This window comes from Venturia canescens, chromosome 1 (genome assembly GCF_019457755.1).
Source record: "Venturia canescens isolate UGA chromosome 1, ASM1945775v1, whole genome shotgun sequence".
Lineage (NCBI taxonomy): Eukaryota > Metazoa > Arthropoda > Insecta > Hymenoptera > Ichneumonidae > Venturia > Venturia canescens.
In genome coordinates, this window is record NC_057421.1 from 34,952,468 (window position 1) to 34,973,798 (window position 21,331).

The window sequence follows — 21,331 nt, forward strand, 5'->3', positions numbered from 1 at the left end:
TCCCCCTTAATTAAAAAACCGTTTAGTATAGAATTTTTCAGTGATATTAGATAAATTGCAGCAATTACGCGAAATTGACTTTGTTCAATCGCACTGAAACGTTATTTCAGATTATTAAAAATGCGTTTACAGTAAAAATCCCTGAAACAGGGTTCTGTTGTCTGCAGCTCGTTAGTCTTCTGCACTCCCTCGCCCTTCGTCATAATCGATATAAAATTTGGTATCATGAATGTCGACAGTAAATTCTAGTTCTATTACTCCTGATCACGATCCACTCCAATTATGAATTTCAGCTAATAAAAACCCATCTCGTCCAATGTATTTCAATCGTTTTTCCATTTTGTATACGGACATTTTCTATCTTTATTTCCGATTTCGGTGTCCTCCCCCGCCCCCCATAAATAGAATCACGTAACAGTAATAGGAAGTTGATGTGATGACGATTGTTCCGTTTACCTAATGAATTAACTGAATATTCATGGATGGAGAGAAAACATAAAATTATTCCGTTCAGAGTTAAAGTTGTGGGTTTGTTGACAAACAGACGTGACTCAGAATATTTTTAGTATGTGAGAAAGAAATACGGAAAGTTGGGGAAGCAACGAGCTCACTCTTGCATGGTCCACAGACTTTTTTCCCATGGCCATAATTACACAACAAAAATTCAAGTATGTGTACTTAAAGCCCAAGAGCCCCATTTTTCGGTCAACATTTCCTGCACACCTATATACACATCCATACGTATATACACGCTCGTACTTGTACTCGCTCAGCAAACCCAAACAACCGAATTTTTCGTGTGTGTTTTCTGGCCAGTCCTAGGTAGTCGGTGGTCTGGCAACGTTGGAATTCCTCCTACTATAAGTTCTTGAAGGTATATCTAACATTGTGTGGGGTTTCTCCTGGGGGCCCATATGAAGTCCCAAGGTGTGTTGGCGTCGATATACACGGACCCGGAGACTCTAACGGGTGGATCGGAAAGGTATCGGACTCGGCCTAGTGACCCTTACGAAAATTGTCTTCACAAACACATCACAACTATGAAACTTGACGTCTTTCCTGAAATTTATGGAGATTGAGTATAAGTGGTGAATTGAAGAACGCTTCGAAGTCGTTGGATGTAACTCTGTCAAGAGGTCTTTGACGTTTAAACGCAAAATTTAGAAATGATTTAAATATTCGAAGTGATGAAGAATACCATCATTTTGGAGCCGATTTTCTTCAATTGTGGGGACTGGGCTTCTTTGGTTGAATTATATGAGGAAAAGTTTCAAATTGGAACACCCGATATATCAGATTATTCGACAAGGACGTGGCTGCAGGTTGCCGTCAGGTTACGTATATCTTTTCACCGAGCAGAGAGAGAGAGAGAGAGAGAGAAGGAGAGAAAGAGAGAAGAGAGCAGAACTCCCGCGGTGTGGCGACGGCGGCGGTGTGGCCCTCCCGATGCTTATTCCCTTTTTTCCCTTCGCCGATCTCCCCAACCGTCTTACTCTTTTTCTTCATCTTATTCATACCTGCCTCTTCCTTTTCGCATCTCTACGCTTACTCTCCCCAACGGGTTTTCTCCTCATTCTCTATTCCTCTCTCTTTTCCCCAGTGTTTTTTTCACTGCCATTCCTTCTTTTGCTTTTCGTATTCTTCCTTCTACTTTACCTGCCGCTGCGCGGCGCTAATGGAGCCCGAGAAGGTTATCCGTGAGCGCGGGCTCGACTCGCCAAAGCTTGAAATTTTCGTTTGTGCAAAGCCTCTACGGCTTCGGAGAAAGAGCAATGTCAATTTATTATCAATGTGTATCGGGGTGCGCTTGCTATTTGGGTGACATCTCTGAATTCTTTCGATGTTCGCTTAAGACCCGTTCACCGTGCGAAGGGAAAGCGATGCGTCTTCAAAATTCAGAGATGTCCGGATCATTTTGTCGCTGCTGGCCGTCGTGAAAAAGAAATTTAATATTCTATGTCAACCTGCTGTCAGAAAATATGAATTTTATCACGAATAACATTTCGTTGGCTTTTAGTAAAACAACTTTGTAAAAAAGTGTCTCAATGTTTTTGGAAGACGAAGCCCATAAGCTCTGCATCCGGCACACCAAAGCAGTGTACATCCTCCCGAAAATGATTCGCTCAATACCGAAATTGATGGGGAACTTTTCACACCTGGAGTCGAGTCGACTGAACAATGCAACACTTATGCGTCTAATCGGTTCACAGAAATAAGCAGAGGCTTTCACAGCTACGAATTTCGACTACATAATAAATCGGGTTGGGGTATGAAACATCTGCTGGAAGAAGTCGCTTATACACCGCCAAGAAATAGCTCGTCAACAGCAAACAATCGTTCAAATAACTCCGCCAGCTGCTCTTTATTTATTCATAATAAACAATATTCATATTACTTCTCGTATATTAATGAAAATGATTTTAAGTTATAGGCAATAATAAAATAAACAATTAGATTAAAAGTATATACAAAAAATGCAAGTAAAATGACTGATAAAATTAAAATCTTTTCAACTAAAGTTGTTTCTTTTTAGCCCGGCCACGAATCCTGTAAATTCGTATTAACCTGATAGAATCTTAAACGCAAATGTCAACCACCCATTCGCATGTTCCCTATCAGGGAAATTCCACTTGACCGCGATGTCTTTGCACGTACAAGAGTCACCAGGGAGGAGAGTAATATAAACTTACAGGGTCAACATGAGAGGGTGGTAGAGAGTTTGTCCATGGACTTTTGCAGCGTGCTGAGAGAGATTTGCACGTGGACCTCTCGCGGTGTTCGGTAATACTCAGAGCCTATATGGCGCATATATAGTTACGATAAACGTCTCCGAGATCTGAAGATCTCTGTGGGCTTGTATCTCACGGAGAGCCCTCTTTTTCGCTCTCCTCCGGTGCTTCCTTCTCCGGTGGAGAACCTGACAGCGTGAAACACACACTTGCCGCTGGGATCTCTCTCGACTCGCGTATAGTGTTCCTCTCGTGGATATATCTCTGAAGAGCTTAACGGTAGCCCGCATGCGGTGAGGAGAGATAAAAAGAGAGACGGAAAGCGAGATAGGAGAGGAGTTTCGCGTTAACCCGAACGAAACTAGTTCGTAACCCAATACTTTCAAGTCCACGCTGTGAAGAAATATACAGCCCGTGAAATCTAGTACGGTGCGCTTTCCGTATACGTATGTTTATGTTATGTACATACATAAAACTGGAATCATTCGCAAAACTCTCCAATCTCTTGCGAGCATGCTTCACGAAGGACAGTTGAGATTTTGATGGTCCATTATCGATCCACGAGTCACAAATAAACCTCCTCTATAAAGCGTGACAATGCATAACCACGGTACATAAGTCCAGGGGGTACAAATGCCAATAGATTTACGGGAACAGCGCACGCTCGTAATTTTCCAACAGGAATGTTGTTTCAAATTTATTTTCTAACGTCAAACACAAATCAAATCACGTGTCTTATTAAATTCATCCGACTGACTTGAATGTCCGAGTAATCGCACCAACAACATCAGCTATTTTATCAACAATCATAGTTATATTTTTCCGGGAAGAAACGACCCCAATCGCCAGAGCAAATCTCTGCTATTGCAGAAAGACACGAATTCTCTGATTTATTCGGCATCGCTACACCAAACCGGTGGAAGCTTTTTGTTGTTGTTTATTCTCAGCCAGTTCCGATCTTGCGAGTCGTCTCGTTCGTTTGAACAATTATATCTACAACTTTGACAGTTTCCTTCCAAATATTCAATGCAAAGCAACCAATGGGATATTTTATTCGAATCTGCAATTCAACAATTCAATTGTGTGATAGAATTTCATTTCATACTTATTAAAATATGCAAAATTTCATAATAATCGATAAAGACAAGAGCACAAGGTAGAGGCTGACGCAAGATCGCTGAATGAACCCGCGGTGAAACTAACTGATTTTATCTAAGCGTCCGTACGCTCGTAGTATATAATGCATATAATCAAATAATGAAAAGATATTTCATTCGCAGTTTTTTCTAAAACCATCTAAATGCTCATCGACTTTACTTTTGAAATTTTACTTGAGCAAATCTTTTTTTGCTTAGAAAATTAACTCGTCGTAATCGGCCGGTGTGATTATCTTTGAGCCGTAGGAAAACCGACAGATTTTTCGTTCGATGTTGATTGATATCGATTGTATGCCGCAGTGATCCATAAATTTGTATTTGGAAAATCTACGCGCATGTAACATTATTTTCTTGTTTTACGATTGCAGCCAGCGGCTCTCGAGGAACTGAGAAGATGGACGTCCAGCGAAGCACTCGGTGATGTCACGGTTGCACCGGACTGCATGTCCAGGATACTCGGTGAAACGACAACGGACGATGCCGTCGATCACAAATTACCAAGCCCCGAGGAACAGGTCCAGGCTGTTGCTCTCAAGTGCGTTCTTCTTTTGTTCATCTCTTGGATCTTTTTCATTGAATAATCAAAAGATTTGATTCTATGATCTAAATGATTGGTAGTTAAAATGAAAAATTTCACTGAATGGGAACCCACTCGATGAGAGGTTCTTCAATAATTGTTTTGCTAATTTTCTCGACAGATTTCCAGCGGAAATTGTCGCGGTAGATGTGAGTGGGCGAGGCTTTGAGAGAATGTCGATGAGGAGAAGATCGTTGTTGGCCGGTCCAGAGTGCCAGGACTCAACGGCCGTGAAGAGAAGATCACGCCCTCGTCGTCCACGTGGGAAGAGACGAAATACGATAGCCGGTACAGATCAGAAGGAGATTCGCCAAGCTGTTGGAGGGTCAGTATTTTAACGTCGAAAAGTCTCGAGAAATATCTTAGACTATTTGGGTCGACGCGTGGTCAAAATTATTGATTAACAGTATTGGTGGTTTCGTGAAAACCAAGAAAAAATGGCATTCTGCAACAGACCCCCCATAAGTCATTGACCATTTTTGAAAATAATTAAAAAACAATGGTGATCGGTTATAAAAACGGTCATTTCACGTACAAACGTAACCTGCCATATGAACTATAATTTCTCTTCAGCGATCTCGCAGTTTAACGATTTCTTTTCTTGTGTGGCATCACATGTGCCAAACCACTGACGCGTAACGAGCTGTATTGCTTCTTTGCCACACACGAAATTACGCGTCAAAAGACATTATGAACCGCGATCGAATCGAACGATTCGTTTCGCTCCATAAAGTCCAACGGTTACCGAACCACGAAGAATTTTGATTGCCCTCGCGGGTACTATATTTTTGTACTTCTCATCTTTCGGTCGTCGATTTTCTTCGGCCTCGAAATCCCCTTGATTTTAACGAAGTAAACGAAAATAGTTTCAAAAGCGAACTGCTTTTTCGTTGGTTATGAATAACACTTTGAATTCGTTCCCTTCGTCAAAACCCTGCATTGAACAAGAAGATAGAAACGAAGGAAATCGCATCTCTACTCTGTTGAAAGATAAGCAGGGTGATTCTCATTATTCACTCGAAACACAATTGTCGTAAGAAAAAGTTTCGAGGTGTGATTCTCTTCAACTTGATGATGCTGAAGTTTCCAACGTTGGAGTCCAACGAAATGATGTCAAAAACTGTTGAATAATTCCAGTAATTCTCCAATTTATTTCCCGTCGAATTTGTACTTCGTAGTTTTTCAATCTACACAATTATGATTCGTGAAATAAAAAACTGATGGATAAATCATTTTGTTTTCATTAATTTCGTTGGACTCCACCGTTGGAAACTTCAGCGTCGTTTCAACTTGACCGGTTAACTAGTAAGCTTCTTCCTCAATTCTCATGCAAAAACTGGTACAAGCAAATTATTTAATAAGATGAACGACGAATTAATTCTTAAATCCCTTCCACGATAACCGATTGAGCAAGCTTCGTTGTGAAAGAATAGAATATTTCAAAATAAAATGCCATTTATTTCTCGTTTGTCTGATGACATTAAACAGTGAGACTACACCAGACGGCCCAGAAGAAATGTTGTCGGGGACGACGCCAAGAGCTCACAGATCCGCGAGTACGGATATACTAGGCTCGAAGAAGGATTCCCCGTCAGAGAAAAAGTCACACTTCAATACCTTGAAGGCCTGGGGGATGTCGAGGTTGAAGCTAATAAGTCCACGGTCGAGTCAATCGTCGAGTCAGCAGATCGATCTTAGCGTGGATGTCGGGAACGAGACTAACGACGAGAGAACGAGCGAAGTTCAATCAAAAACGACGGAAGAGACCAACATTTACGAGACTGTTTCAACGAGAAGACGAAAGGACAAGTCGCACGAAAGGAAACCAAGTTCGTCGAGCTCCAGTGGTAAAAGCACTTCGAGCATACCGGTCACGATGCCAAACATGGAGATAAGGCAGTCGAGCGTCAAACTGCGGGAATCAGCCGCACAGAGAAGAGAACGAAGAAAGGGTACGAGCAGGGACGATGCGCCGCACTCCAGTTCCGGAAATTGGAGCGCATCGTCTGAAAGTGGAAGAGCTAGTATAGGAAGCGAAACAACCACGACTACACATCCACCAAGGTAATAAGACAAAAATCATTTTCTGAAAGTTTAGAAGTAACAGTGGCGTTTTATGCGGCGTTTTAGTATGCGATCAGTGAAGATAAATATTTGATTTGATTACACAGTTCTCCCTGCGATCCGTCGATGAAAAATGCCATCGGAATGACCCAAGAAAAAAGTTTTAAAAATCTATTTCGAGTGTAGAAAGATTGTTCCTTCAACTGTGTTCACCAAACGATTCGGTCTGATGCAATGAAACTTTTCTCAGGTCAACGACAACGGCATCGATAGGAACATCATCGACATCTTTGTGTCACATACGACGTCTCAAGGGTCGGGACACTTCGGCATCGTCCTCGGTGACGTCCGAGGGAACCTTAACACCGGATATCATACAGGATATCGCAGTTGTGCCTTTCTCCGACGATGGTGAAACCTCTTCGGTCTATTCCTGTGATACGGAGGGCTATTACACTTCGTTTCACATGGACTCGGGACTCAAGACCTTGAGGGAAGAGGAACCATCGCCCCAGAGCCCGGTCATAAAATCGAGCGAAGTTAGCTCGGATCCAACATCACCCATAGTTGAAAATGAATACGAACTTTTTGGTAGAGGATCAACATCGACTACAACCAGCTCAGCGGGAACTGTTTGTACCGCTCTTCTAGCACCGGTTCCTCCGGAGAGAAAGTCGAGTTTGACCGTAGTTGCAATGGTGAGTCTCATTATTAACTTTTTCAATGAAACTTGGTAGTATTTTTACTGAAATGTCATTGGGAACAGCGTGATCACCTAAAATTAACTCACTTGAAAAAATTCACAATAAAACCAAATATATTGTAATTGGATTGTAAATGTTGTACAGCCGGGAGTCAATTAATAAAATTCTGCGATCCCTCGCTATGAATACAGGTACACGGTCAAAATCAAAATGGAGGCGAGTCCCCGGACAGTGGTCACAACACATCATCGTCGCCCGTAGAATCAGCATCGAGTCCAGCCTGCACCGGTCGCTCGTGTTCCGAATTCGAATATTCGGAATCGAGTGATCTCGAAGGTTGCGATAGGATCGAGAGGATTCGCTCGAAAACCGCGATCAACACGAGCCGAATACCATCAATGTGTGTCATAACGCCACCGGGTTCGGACGATGAGCAAGGCAAAGACGAGGAGGAGCAAAACTCGAGGAGGAACGAGAAAAATACGGATTTGAGAACTCCTGGTTCCGTTCTCATGTCCGCCACTGTGGGTACTTCAAAGATGGAAGTATTCAATGGCGAGGATAAGAATCTTTATGCTACGGTACAAACAGTAACGCCCGCAGCTCTCGGTCACCCCAACAATCCTTCCAAGAGTTCAAGCAGCAACCAATCGAGTTCTTCGACGTCGATCAAGACAAGTCCTCTGAGCGGTGTCTTGGGTAAGCTTCGAGGTGTTCTCCCACTGCCAGGACGAAAGCATACATCGAAAAATGCGGTACAGGATGTACCGCACACGACAGGAGACTCCGGCGACTATGTCACCATAGCCGACGTGAGAAACAACAATGACAAACGTCAGGAAACAGCGAATGCTATGTCAGCGGCTTCGTTACGCTCGCAAGCAACGTACGCGAATTCGGATCTGTTCAAGAGAGACGCGGAATATGTGAGCCTAAGCGAATTGCCGAAAAAGCCTGACTCCTCGTTGGAAAGAAGACGACAAGGAGCTCGCGTCACTTTGGACTCGGAAGGGAAAGTAGTTTATTCGTCTGACAGCTTGAAGCGGAGAACGGGCGCGCATACGACCTTCAATCCAGGTAAAGTGGATTAAACCATTATGAAAAACACGAGAACACAATGAAACGTTTCTTTCGTATAAAAGAATAAATATTGCAGAGTTAAAGAAAATTTAGGTATAATGTTTCAACGTGCAACCACACTTATCGCTTTGTTTTCTCTAACTCTTCCCTCTCCATTCTTCATCTGCATAGAATTGGAGAATTTGATTTAACAAATGGTCAGCAGAACCCTCGATGCTAACTCGATGTGAAAAATCTGCTGTAGGTCCGTTCGTGAAAGAAGGAATCTCGCCTTCGCCATCGCCCCTTTTGCATCGTGCTCCAACCCATATCCGGGCGGTGAATAAGACGTCGGATACAACCGACGGTCCTCGGAAATTAATATCAAGCCCGCCAACATCACCACAGCTGGGGAAAGTGATTATTCGGGCTGCAACGAGTCCCGACCGCGCACCAAGTCCAGATTACGTCAGGACACCATCAACAGTGGTGGGTCCGAGCAGTCCAACGAGTCCTCACAGACAAGTGCGCGGTGCTTACGTCAACGTGCAGAGCGACGAAGGTAAGAAAGCCCACGGCGGCATCGTCAACGGCACTGAACACGATTGCACTGAGAGCACCGGTAGATTAGATAGCAATGATGGTCCGACGTCCGGAGAACGTCCACGCCAACAAAACCCAAAGGATCACCGACATCACCGACAAAAGAGTCAACATCAACAGCAACAACAACGACCACGGACACGGAACCCGAGTCATATGAGTACCGTGCGAAACGCTGCCCCGTTGGCTCCGATTAACAAATGTCACGAGTCCAGAATGTCGCAGACTGCGGATAATTGTGTGGCGAGAATTCTCCCAACGGATGTTAATTTTAGGGAAAAAGTTAGGATTGGCGACGAGAATCATCCACCGGAGAATCAAGTGGACCTTTGCATACAGTTGGACAATCACGAGATCATAAAATCGTCAACTGATCATGCAGGTTCAGGTAGTTTGATTACGATGCCCGGCGACTCGCTAGAACAAAAGACTGTACCTGCGGAGGTAAGAAACTCCCCCAGTGCTCGTTTGACTTTCGAAAAATCCGGTCTCTGTCCGACGAGTCTTCGAGCTAGTGGAACCACGCCAAAGTTAAGTAGAAGATTGTTGATATCCGATTTGGACACGCCGAGCTTCGCACGACGCAATCTGTTGGTGCTTAATGAGATTCAGGAGGTAGAAAAATTCATGTCAGGGCTTACGGACGAGGAAGACAAATCGTCGTTGGATCAAGAGGATAGGTGCGAAAAAACTGTCAAATCGGGAGAACGCAAAGTCAAGCGTAGTGAGAGTTATAGAATGGCAAATAGTCCTATAATGTTTATTAAAAAGTTCTCTGGTCATGCGGACAAATCGTCGAAAATTTTTCGCACACCCTCAGAAGAGTTGCGGGAAGACTTGTTAAAAGAGAGAATTAATTATCCAGAAACGGTGTCGAGTCCAGAGCCTCGAATCGACGATTCGAGCGAATTTGAGAGCGACACTGGATTCTCGTCACCCGTAACGATTATACCAACGACTCCGCGCCCTCGCGCTTTAGACCTCGAGCCAGCTAGGGTACTTAAGTATTCCGGCAATGATACCGAAATTTGGTAGCTTTTTCGCCATATTTTATTGATTACCGATCTCCTCGACTGGCTGAGAAAAAACATTCTGAAAGTATCCACATTTATAAAACAGACTTCGGCCTTATACTCAGATCGAATACTTCCTTTTTCAATTGATTTCAAATGAATATTTTTCGTTGTAAAATCCCTCATTTGGCCCAGCATAGTCTCTTTAGATGAAGCAAGATTTCGATGAATCCTGGATAACGAGGCGTGTCATATCACCTTTTAAGTTCCATGAATCACCGTTCCCTTCCTCCTTATTCCAGGAGGAGAAGGTTACGTGCAACAATGCGCGAATAAATTACAGAGTCCATGGTGTGGGAGGATTTCCCAGTTGCGTGGTAATAGTGCGGACAAGCTTGTCAAGAAGTCTATTGTATGTGTCTAAAGATCCCCCGCGGTGGCATATGGTCATTCCTTTGTAACTCAAGGTTTCAACATTCAACGAGCCGTATCGTCGTCTTCGTTCCAAATAGATAGCCGTGGCCGGTCATTACAATACATACCCGTGCTATATATTCATTTGCCAATACAGATAGTGCGGCATGTGCTCCCGACATACATAATAATGAGACAAATACATGAAATGGAGAGAAAAAAATTTAATCGTAGCGTGGGGCATCCTACTTAACAACGTGTAACGGTTGTTCAACGTAAAATGACGTGGAACATTCGAAATTGAAAATGAGGATAAGCATGATAGTTGGCATCTATGGAAAGCATTGAATCAGTTTTACTTTCTTTTCTTTCATTTTTCTAATTTTCAAAATGTCCAATAAATGTTCACGCTTTACATTTTTTTCGCGGATTCTCAATCTTTACGTTCTCGAAGTTGATGTTGCAATCGAGAGAGAAAAAAATATGGTCAAAAACGAAAAAACGAAAACCTACTTTCTATCGGGTTCCGAAGATCTTCGAATTACTTTAATTAGACGAAATGTTTTTCGTTGTTTCGGATTTTCATGATGTTCATGATTCTTGCTCAAAATATTTTTCGTTTCAAAAAGAGTCTGAATCCCGGGATATCCACTTTGAAAGAGACTGCTGAAAACTCCCAAAAGCGTTTCTCATTTACTCTTAAGGAGTTTCGGTACAGAAGTCAAAATATTAAGAAATTGATCAAATTTGGTGATAATGTTCTTCAACATCAAGTGCGAAAACACAAATTTTTTCAAAATTTTCTTCTACTTAGTTATCGAGTAATTACGCATTAAAGCAGGTTTTTTATGCCCGGAATGTATACCTATATATATGTAAACGCTATGCTTATACACGTAAACTTTAGTGATCAATTACTCGATAACTGTGTAGAAGAAAAATCTTAAAAAATTTGTATTGTCAAATTTGGCACTAAAGAATATGTTCACCAAATTTTATAAAATTCTAAACTTTTTGAAATTTTTTATGTTTTTAGCATGGTTTAGCATGGCAACATTGTATCGCCTGTACCGAAACTCCTTAATTACTCGAATTTTAATCGACTGCTTGTTGATTTCGTTTTTACGTATTGATACGAGGATGATCGAATATTGTTCAGACCATAGAATAATACATATGTAGTGAATTCGTCATTTGGTTTTCTCGATTAATGGAAAAATCGTAATAGCTCATGCAAAGTCCTACAACGTCAACAAGGTTACTTTGTTTGTATATTCCAATAATTAGTGCAACTGACCTCGGACGTTTTTTTTTGTTTCAAGATAATTGTCAAGACAGAAGTTCAAGTTTTTTCTGACCTGGTAAATATGTTTTCGACTGAATCATAGATACGACACACTTTACGAAGAGACAATAGCTTTATCGCGTCGAATCGATTTGGTTTATAACGTCAAACAATAAAATTGAATAGTGACACGTGATTGACATATGACATGAATTGAATCATGCAGCATTAGAAAGTATGGAAAAAACCATAATTTTTATAATTTTCCACACAGCTAACAGGTCTGAGGCAATTTGATGATTGAGAGGAATTTAAAAATTCTGAATTTTGAAAAAAGATATCGAAAAATAACTTGACTTTGATTTCCAAAGTTTATATTACAGAAGAGTTTACATTCGATGAAATCACTCGATGATTAGCGTTCGCCGTTTTCCGAGAAAGTCAAAAACAGACTTTTTTCCAGTCTATCTGACTATCCACTTCGAGTTACCACTGAACGGGGAAAAATCGTAGCTTCGAAATGAGTTAATTGGGTCTCATGCAAAATAGAACGTAACACGAGACTAACAAGTATTTTTCTATTGCTCAAGTTAGGTTGAAGTGCAGACAAATCATTCCATGGCTCATGAGAAAAATAAGTCAGGAAGAAGGAACGCGCGTGAGGTCACTGCTCGGGTGGGACAACGAGAGAATAATAGGAAACGTACAAAGACCGATAACTGCTATGAGAATTTTTCTAATGATCAAATGTGAAAGAACAAACAAACACAAAACCGAGGAGAGGGAGATATGTGAGAGAAGTCGTCGTATCTTTTGTGAGGCAAACCGAGATATGGAAAAATCCATAAAGACCCCACTGGACCGAAGCGAGAAGCACGAAGATCATTCTTCGCTTCGGCCCTTATCAGTTACTTCGCATATAATACGTTTATACATGGCTCAACAAACGAAGATGTTGCATCAGTTCGAGATGTTTATCCCAAACGTTCGATTAACTTAAGGATGTATGCATGAATCGATGTATATACAATTTTTTCCATAGGAGCAAGAAAGGGAAAGGAGAGAAAGAGAAAGAGAGAATGTCAGGGCACACTGTAGCGGAGAAAGATAGAAAAATCGAAGAACAAAATAAAAATGAGCACATTTATCAAAATCGAAACGGAGCAAAAAAATAAGCGCGCTGGTATGGGGGGGCTTTATTTCAGCATTGAAATACTTTAGGCTTTCGGTCTCGAACGCCAGTCGTGTCGATGGTCCGGTTGCAATCGCAATCGGACCGTTTCGTGATTTGCTTTTGTGGGAGTATGTAAATTAAAAATGTAAATTGCGTACGTATGGTAAATTTTTTCGGAGAAATACAATCTTCGCGTTCGAAATTATCAAAGTTTTTTTTAAACAAGGTTCACGTGTATCTCATTCTGCATAAAAATTGACAGGAAATATTTGAGAGGCTGAATCACATCGCTATTAAAAATATTTAAAAAAAACTAATCAGAGAAATTAGTAGGCTGATTCTAGATTTGGTCGCAATCCTAAATTATTAACAAATTACATTTTTTTATGTGCCTTATATACGTGAAACTTCGTACTGACATTGTGTTTGTGGTATTATATTTCCCTGATAAAATCTTGCAGAATAAAGATTACAGATTTTTTATTTTCACATGCGTTTCGTCTCAGTCGTTGAATCGGTTCCAATCACTCTGAACCACAAATTTCGGGATTCCCGTAATTTCATCTTGCGCCACAATTGCTAACAAAATCGAGAAATATTACTGTGATATATGGCCTGCATAATTTAGCGTGTACACGTGTGAAAACAATACTATAAATTAATTTCCTCCAATGATTATTTCCTCGGGGTTCAGGCTCCGGAGCATACATTTACTCAAAATTTCTTAGCTTTGAACATTATTAACCGATAAATTTAGTCATATCTTGTCACCCGGTGTTGAAACGGCCAGTGAATTACGAAATTCGATGTTATGCGAAATAAATACAACGTTCTCGACAGTTATCGCGAAAAGCAGGAAACTTTTGGTCGTACGAGATTGGAATCGAATACAAAACCGCGAGTCGCTTTTCATTATTGGGATTCTTTCGTGTTTTTTATATTTTTTTATAATATCTTATTCCTTTTCATTCGTGCAGGCTGTGTACATTCAAACGACGATTTTTCGTGGCTCAAGTGTTTGTGTATTTAAAACGATAAGAAATTCGAGAAAGAAGGCAGCTTCGTCGGAACGATAGAAGAAGATTTAATACTTGTCTCTGCGCTAGACAGTCAGTCGCCGAGATGAACGCTCAGAAACTTCTTGGCTCGAGTTACATCACGATCCGTCACCGGACGACGTGCTAAACTATCACAGTGACTTTTTCACCCTCTGCACTTTTCATTTCCGTTTTCAACATGCTTGCAAGACATCTCCTTTTTTTGGCAACGCGACGGCCTCGTAAGTTGAAATGCATGCGAAATCGATCGAATATATTAAAGAAAAAAAACCGCATCCATTTGCCAAACGGCGACTCGAAAGTGACCAATCATTTTTGCAATACAAAATCAACGCAAATAATGTACAGTTTTTATGCTGCATATTTTCGGGCATTTCTCCAAAAAAAAAAATAAGCAAACCATGAAAAACAGTGCATGAAACTATCGTGCTTGAAACTTTTCGCTAGATTTTTCCTCGCGGCTGCTCAATTTTATGGGATCGTGTACCGATATTATTTACAACCAAAAACAAAACATTTCATGGAGAAAGACAATTCGCGCATAAAAACTTTCAACTAAACTTTTTCTTACAATTGCAAAAATTCTTAAGGAGGGTGGATCACGAAATCAAAATAATCAGAATTCGATCAAATTTTGTGATAACATTCTTTGGCATCGAGTAATTTGGCATCGAGTAAACAAATACAATTTTTTTCAAATTTTTTTACCACATGGTTATCGCATAATTGAGCGTTAAATCGAAATTCTCATGCACGAGATGTATAACTGCATGTATATATGTTAACTCTATACTTACACACGTGAACTTTAGTGTTCAATTACTCGAGAGCTATGTGGTAGAAAAATCTAAAAAAATTTCTATTGTCCTATAGATTTTTAAAGAATACATTTACCAAATTTTATGAAATTCTTAATATTTTTAACATGGTTTGGCATGGCAACATTGTATCGTGGTGATCCACCCTCTTTAAAATGTGGGGAAAAAAGGAAAAACCATGATTTTCTGAATGAAATGACTCTTTCAACTTGGTTAAGAATAACGGGATTTCCAGACTTGAACTCAGCTATGTAATGACTGGTCGGATCACTTCACAATCTCACGAGCGTATATTAAAGCTTGTCTTTCACGCGAGTGGAATACATTCCGAGTAATTTTCCTCTAAGCGAACAATATATCCTCGGTTCTACATATTACATTCAAATCTTTTATCATGACTCGAGTGGGAAAGAGTTACGGAATGTACGCAATCGAACGATGAAATATTGGACGAAAAGAGGCTGACAGAAGGAGGGAGCGGTTTAAGATTAGACGGGAATTCATTATAATCGATCAGTAAACAATTTTTGTATCCGGTGCGTATTCATCATGGAATGAGAATTTATTTCGGAAGATAATGAATGTAACTTCCACAAGACGTAAAATTTTTCCGGAGTGTTTTATCCGTGCAAGTTTAACCACGAATAAGTAACAAAATCATCTTGGAATACACGTCAATTCGAAATTCTTGAAACGAGTTTTTTTTTTCGCTTGCGGAAGAAACGATGCGAAGTAACATATTGCGATGAGAATAAATCGCGATTTGCTTATCAAAAAATGAGAAACGTTACTTCAACGTAAGTGATTATGCGACCTCGGATATGCGATTGACTCGGCGATAGCATGGACATGCGGAAACGCTCGAATTCAAAAAATCATTGAAAAATCCCTCCACACAGAGCATTTTATCTTAATAAGTATTCTGCTGAGTCGATTTTTTCTATCGTTATAAAAATTTACAAATAAATCTACCCAATGTTTTGGATACCGAAATGTTTTATATTCACCATCACGACTGCAAAGTATTTATAGTTAGTAAAATGAATTGGCAGACATCGAAAAACAAACAATCCCAAAAAGTGACCATTTTTATCAAAAGTAGTATTAAGTTACGTGAAACGATCCGTCCAAATCACGAACGTATTATTATTGTTATCTGTAATATGATAAATTAATCGATAGGCTAGGCGTTCACATGACTCGATGATGGGAGATTCTCTGAGCCAGCGAGATCAGTTAATATAATTATAGTACACCTCGAATGCACGAGATGGATATATTCTAGGTTGACTGTTTCATAGACTCGGTCGTTGTTAATCTAAATATTTTTGTACATATGAAACGCAAAATAAGCAATTAAGGAAATTGAGTGTAAATTACGCTTGTTGTCTAGTTATTCGTTATGCACCCGATCGAATGTAGTTTGAAAATAGAAAAGTGAATCCGCATGTATATCCAGCTCCCGTTGAAATGCGTGCTCGCCTCGTGTTGTAAGTATAGCGTCTATCGCAGTGTGACTAACAAATACATTTATAAAATCCAAACGATTTTGTGAATTCAAAAAAAAAGGAAGCAACAATAATTCCAGCAAATGAGATCGGTTCTCCGCGTGCACGGTGGACAAAAATTTATCACTTTTTCTACCCTAGCAAAACATTCTTTTCGGTGGATCAGATTCGTTCGAAAGTATTCTAAAAAGATTATTTTTCATATTTTTTGTAACCTAATTTTCTTTATTCGAAACTAATATTAGCAAAATAAATTGCACCAAACTTGTTCAAAGCATGGGAGACCCGAGCTCACATCTACGACATTTTTGAGAATGAAAAAATTCAATGTACCTTGGAACCGATGGTTTTGTTTAATCAGCTCTACTCGTACTGCAGCTAAACGAAATTTGACCTTTTTGGAGCTGCCGCTTGAATAACCATTTCTGAAAAAAACTGCTCCGAAAAAACGTATTGTAAAAAAATTTAACCAGTGACACGTTGCTAAAAAATGTTTCGGAAGGTTTTTGAAGAATATTCGAAGCAAAGGGAAGAAAGCTAAAGAACATGGAAATTCAACGCTTGCACACGAACGTACCGAAAATATTTCGTATATTCTGAATATCTAAAACGATATCTAAACGAGGAATAATATCCTGATGATATTACTTCTCAAATTTCGTTCGGCCGGAATACTAGAAAAAAATTAACTTGAATTTATTTGCTGGAATATATTAATCATAAAATAAAAAAAGAGAGATGGCGAAATTCCCCGACACGGTTTTCGTCGCAGCAAAAAAACGTTAATAAATCGCTTGCAACTAATAAAAACCCATGGACGCTCTTGCAACCTGGGGTGGCGGCATGCAGTTTTACGTTAATTGTACAATACGTTGTAAATTATACGCATAAATGATATAAATAATCGTGGTAAATTGTACTATTCTACCATCCCTCATCAACAAATAGACACGAATATAAACAATGTACATCGTTCACATATCGCTGCACACCTCCTCAAGAGCGTGACGACACTTAAGATTTTTTCCCCCCTAATCCGGATGTGCATATTATATTATAACTGTTAGGTTATTCGTAAATGTTCGTTTGTTTTCCTACTTGAATTTATTTACTGCACTCACTTGTATGTTAATAGATACAATTTTTTTATTACCGAATCTGCGTTTGCATTTTGTCATTTTTTCATTGTCTTTCGTTCTCACTCACTCTGTTTCTTTCTTTCGACTCTTTCTTTCTCACACCCTTTATTTATGTCGCGTACGTTTAATTGCCAGCACTTGTGAAAATGTGTTGAGATATCGCCATCGAAATCGATCCACTTCCTTCTTCACACCTGTACATAGAAAAGTCCTTTCACAAGTATCCGCCTAACTGTATGTATAGTGTGTTCGTTGTTTTTCGTGTCTGGAATCCTTGTGTTTTCCATGCAACCATTTATTGTCACTCAATATACGAATGACTCCATTTATCATGACCCATATTTAACTAGGTTCGCGTTTGCGCCAGTGACAAACACAAGCCAGGATATAACATTCGTAGAAAGCTCCAAACACATAATTTTCAATGCTGTTTTGATGTGTTTTATGCTCATAACAAAATTACATTGGAATAATATTCGAATTTTATCGTCTTATCGTCTGAACCGTCTTTTGATAGTCGAATCATTTGTTCTTTTTCTATTTTATGTACTTCCTGATAAAAAATATAGCGAGTCCCGAAAATAAAAGTATCGCTGTTTTTAGCAAAAAAATAAATTGCCGTGCTTCCGAACAATCAAGTGGAAGAATAAAGTATTCGAATGCTCATCGAGATCTAAAAGTTGCAGTAATTTCGACGTTTGATGGAATTGTAAAGAATTTGAGTACCACTGCTGTTTTGAATGCCCTTTTATCGTACTGAAAAAATATCAAATTCTCATCTATCGAACGAGAATGTGGGTTATAAAGAAATGCGAAAAGCGATGTGAAATGCTGCATGCGCTTCTGGTGCATTCAAAAGAAGTGACTAAAATTTTGTTTCAAGACAAATTTCAAAGTGGCCCTGTTGTTTGCAAAGAAAAATATATTTCTCATTCGATATTTCATTTCATTAAAATCATACATTCGAACAGCGAAATATCTTTGTAAAAACAATAAAAACTTTTATTTAAGAATCTGACCAAGATTTTGAAATAATAATTTTATTCTACATCAAATTCATTTTATTATCGGGCTTGGTGTAGGTATGCGTCTTATTCATCTAGAGGCCTGGATGTGATAATTCGCGTACACGATTAAAGGACTATCCCTGATTAATATATACGTATATATAATTTTGTATATAATACCCCGAGGTAACATTGTCTAGTCATGTTTACACGTTCCATAATTACGCTCGGTGAGTACATTTTTGTTCACGTCGTTCATATTTTGTTTTCTCTCTTTTTCATTTGATCTGTGTTTTTGATAAAATAAAATGCAACGGAACATTAGAAACCACTGGTACGTCGCATGCTCACATAAAAATTTCACGCTACCTGCTGTTATGCCTTGCTTGCTGTTCGAGTAAAAAGACTAACGCTTTAGAAACACTCTTAACGATGTAAAACTGTAGTTTCGGAAATATAGCTATAAATAACGAATGTCCATGAGTCTCATTTCATAGGATAAATGCGTAAGAATAATTTATCGTCACTAACGGGTTCAACGGGTGTTAGGATGGATGCATAAAAAATATCTGGACAACTAAACGGAGGAGGATTGAAATTTCTAGTCGATTCGATAAAAATTTATTTGAAAAAAATGAAGAAATTATTGAAAAAATGTAAACTCCTGAGACGAGTTGTGTGATTGGGAATAAAATTTGTTTCAGACAATGCGTTGCTGCCGTTTACAGCGGAGACTGGACCGTCCCAAGTACCACCGCCGTACATAGGTCCGCCAAAACCACAAGACTGGCAAAAGTTTCAAAAGTCCATTGATCACAAAGATGACAAGACGCAAAGTAGCCAAAAGCACATTCCCAAAGATAACCATCACCGGGATTATCGTATCTACGAGGACAACCGTAGAAACTGTGAAGAACAGTTGCATCAACAAAATTGTTATCCTACGAACATACGTGCTGCGGATAATCGTCGAAATTTAGAGCAAACGATCGAGAGTGGCAGCAATTATCAGCCTTATTATGAGCCACCTCGTTACGAGCCCAATCACCATCACATGTTCTCGCGAGATATCGTAAAAACGGAAAATGCCAGAAATCAACAATTTTGTGACGCTCGAATCGACGCAAGTAATAAACAATTTTTCACTCTCCCAACACGAAGAGCAGCGAGGGAAATAGAACCACCGAGAAGTGTCACACCGGATATCACGAGAGGTTTGGGCAGAGCTCCTCTCAGTGCTATGCACATGCTCGCACGACATGGACGAAAAATGCCGAGTGGAAGTTCAACTGGAAAGGCAGCTATTCCTATTGACTCGAATCGCAGGGCCAGCAGCGTGGAGCAAATGCAGCACCAAGGACGATCAAGACTCGTGGAAAATGTACAGCAGCAACAGCCTCCCATTGACGTTAAAAATAGGTAAGAAATTTTGATATTAGTCAGTTAAGGTATAACTGGATGGATATAGCTCGACCAAAAATTATATCTGATTGGAATTTCCGTACTTCGTGATGCAATAAAAATTTTTAAAAATTCAACAACATTTGGAAAGCTATGAACAACAATTATCAATAATAATATTGCCCAAAAGTTAATAACAAATTGTTTAAAAAATTGATTATTTAATAATTTTGCGGTGACCTATTTGTTTTTTTTTTTTACGAATCAAATGTATGTATTTTTCCGAAAGCTCATGAATTTTTTTAGAATTTTCGTGGATTTTTGAAATGTTTTGAAAACATTTTGAAAAAAATTTTTAAAAATTTGAATTTTGGATATGTTTTAGAAGACATATTTACCATCAGTTTTGAAAAGTCTCAAGGTTACTGGATTAAAAATGTACAAATAGAGCCACTTAAAAAATTTAAAAAAGGGAATTTCAAAAATCCACGAAAATTCTAAAAAAAATCATGTGCATTCAGAAAAATGCGCACATTCGATTAGTAAAAAAACAAGGGTTTACTGTAAAATTGTTAAAAAATTATTTATTTAAACAATTTATTAATAACTTTTGGGCAATATTATTGTTGATAATTGTAGTTCATAACTTTACAAATGTTTCTGAATTATTTCAGATTTTTATTGCATCGCGAAGTACGGAAATTCCGATCAGGTACAATTTATCGGCTGGGCTGTCCATCCAGTAATACCTTAATTAAGGAGGACGTAAGAGGAAAGAAATTTTTGAAATATGTTAGAGATTGAATGCGCCATTGAAATTTGAAAAAAATTGGCATTCTCTGAAGCAAAAAATAATTGTTAATACGAATTCTCCATCAGATTCGTAGCACCGCTGGGAATTTCTGCATTCGGTTATCGTTTCTTCGCCTCGTCGCCAGTCAACGAGGGGGGAAAAAAATCAAGCGAAGTTCTCCGTAACGCAACGCTATCGCCGATTGCAACGGCGAGCAATAACAACGCGCTTAAATCATCAACTCCGACGGCGCGCTCAAATCCAACGGTCGCAGAACGTTTGACATTGGTAGGTAACAATTGTCCTTCGCCGATTCCCGGTTCGTCGGGACGTAGCACGCCGACTCAGACCTCCTCGGGTCGCAACACGCCGACCAGTTTGTCCATTATTTCGCCGACGCGGAGCACGATGTCGAACGAGGAATTGTTCGCGGCGATATACAAATCGAAAAGAAAGCTCAACATCAAAGACGACGCGGATAGTTTGTCACCCGCGAGCTCGACGAGCTCACTGGTTAAGGCTCCAGCAGGCACGAGACACAGTTGGAGTCCGGAATCTCACAAAACACCGGAGGTAAGTTGTCACGAAATATTCAAACGAGTTCCATTCTAACTCACAGAAATGACACTGAAGTTTGCGACGTTAGAGTCCAACGAAATGATATAAAAAAAAAAGCTCTCAAATAATTCCAGTAAATCTTCAACATTGTTTCCTGTCGAATTTGAAATTTGTAGTTTTTCAACCTACACCAACGATTCGCGAAATAAATAATTGGTGAATTACAAATCTTTTTTTCGTTCACTTCGTTGAACTCTAACGTTGCAGACT

At 39.6% G+C, this 21,331-nt stretch overlaps 1 protein-coding gene across 1 annotated transcript in view; it reads left to right on the forward strand.

Moving 5' to 3' along the window:
* Positions 1 to 21,331, forward strand: part of gukh (GUK-holder) — an 86,909-nt gene that overhangs the window by 63,244 nt on the left and 2,334 nt on the right. The window contains exons 3-10 of the mRNA XM_043414985.1: positions 4,255 to 4,421; positions 4,585 to 4,788; positions 5,952 to 6,527; positions 6,778 to 7,225; positions 7,423 to 8,308; positions 8,556 to 8,852; positions 19,014 to 19,728; positions 20,590 to 21,076. Of these exons, the coding sequence (XP_043270920.1) occupies positions 4,255 to 4,421; positions 4,585 to 4,788; positions 5,952 to 6,527; positions 6,778 to 7,225; positions 7,423 to 8,308; positions 8,556 to 8,852; positions 19,014 to 19,728; positions 20,590 to 21,076 (3,780 nt within the window). The remainder of the gene's footprint in view (positions 1 to 4,254; positions 4,422 to 4,584; positions 4,789 to 5,951; positions 6,528 to 6,777; positions 7,226 to 7,422; positions 8,309 to 8,555; positions 8,853 to 19,013; positions 19,729 to 20,589; positions 21,077 to 21,331) is intronic.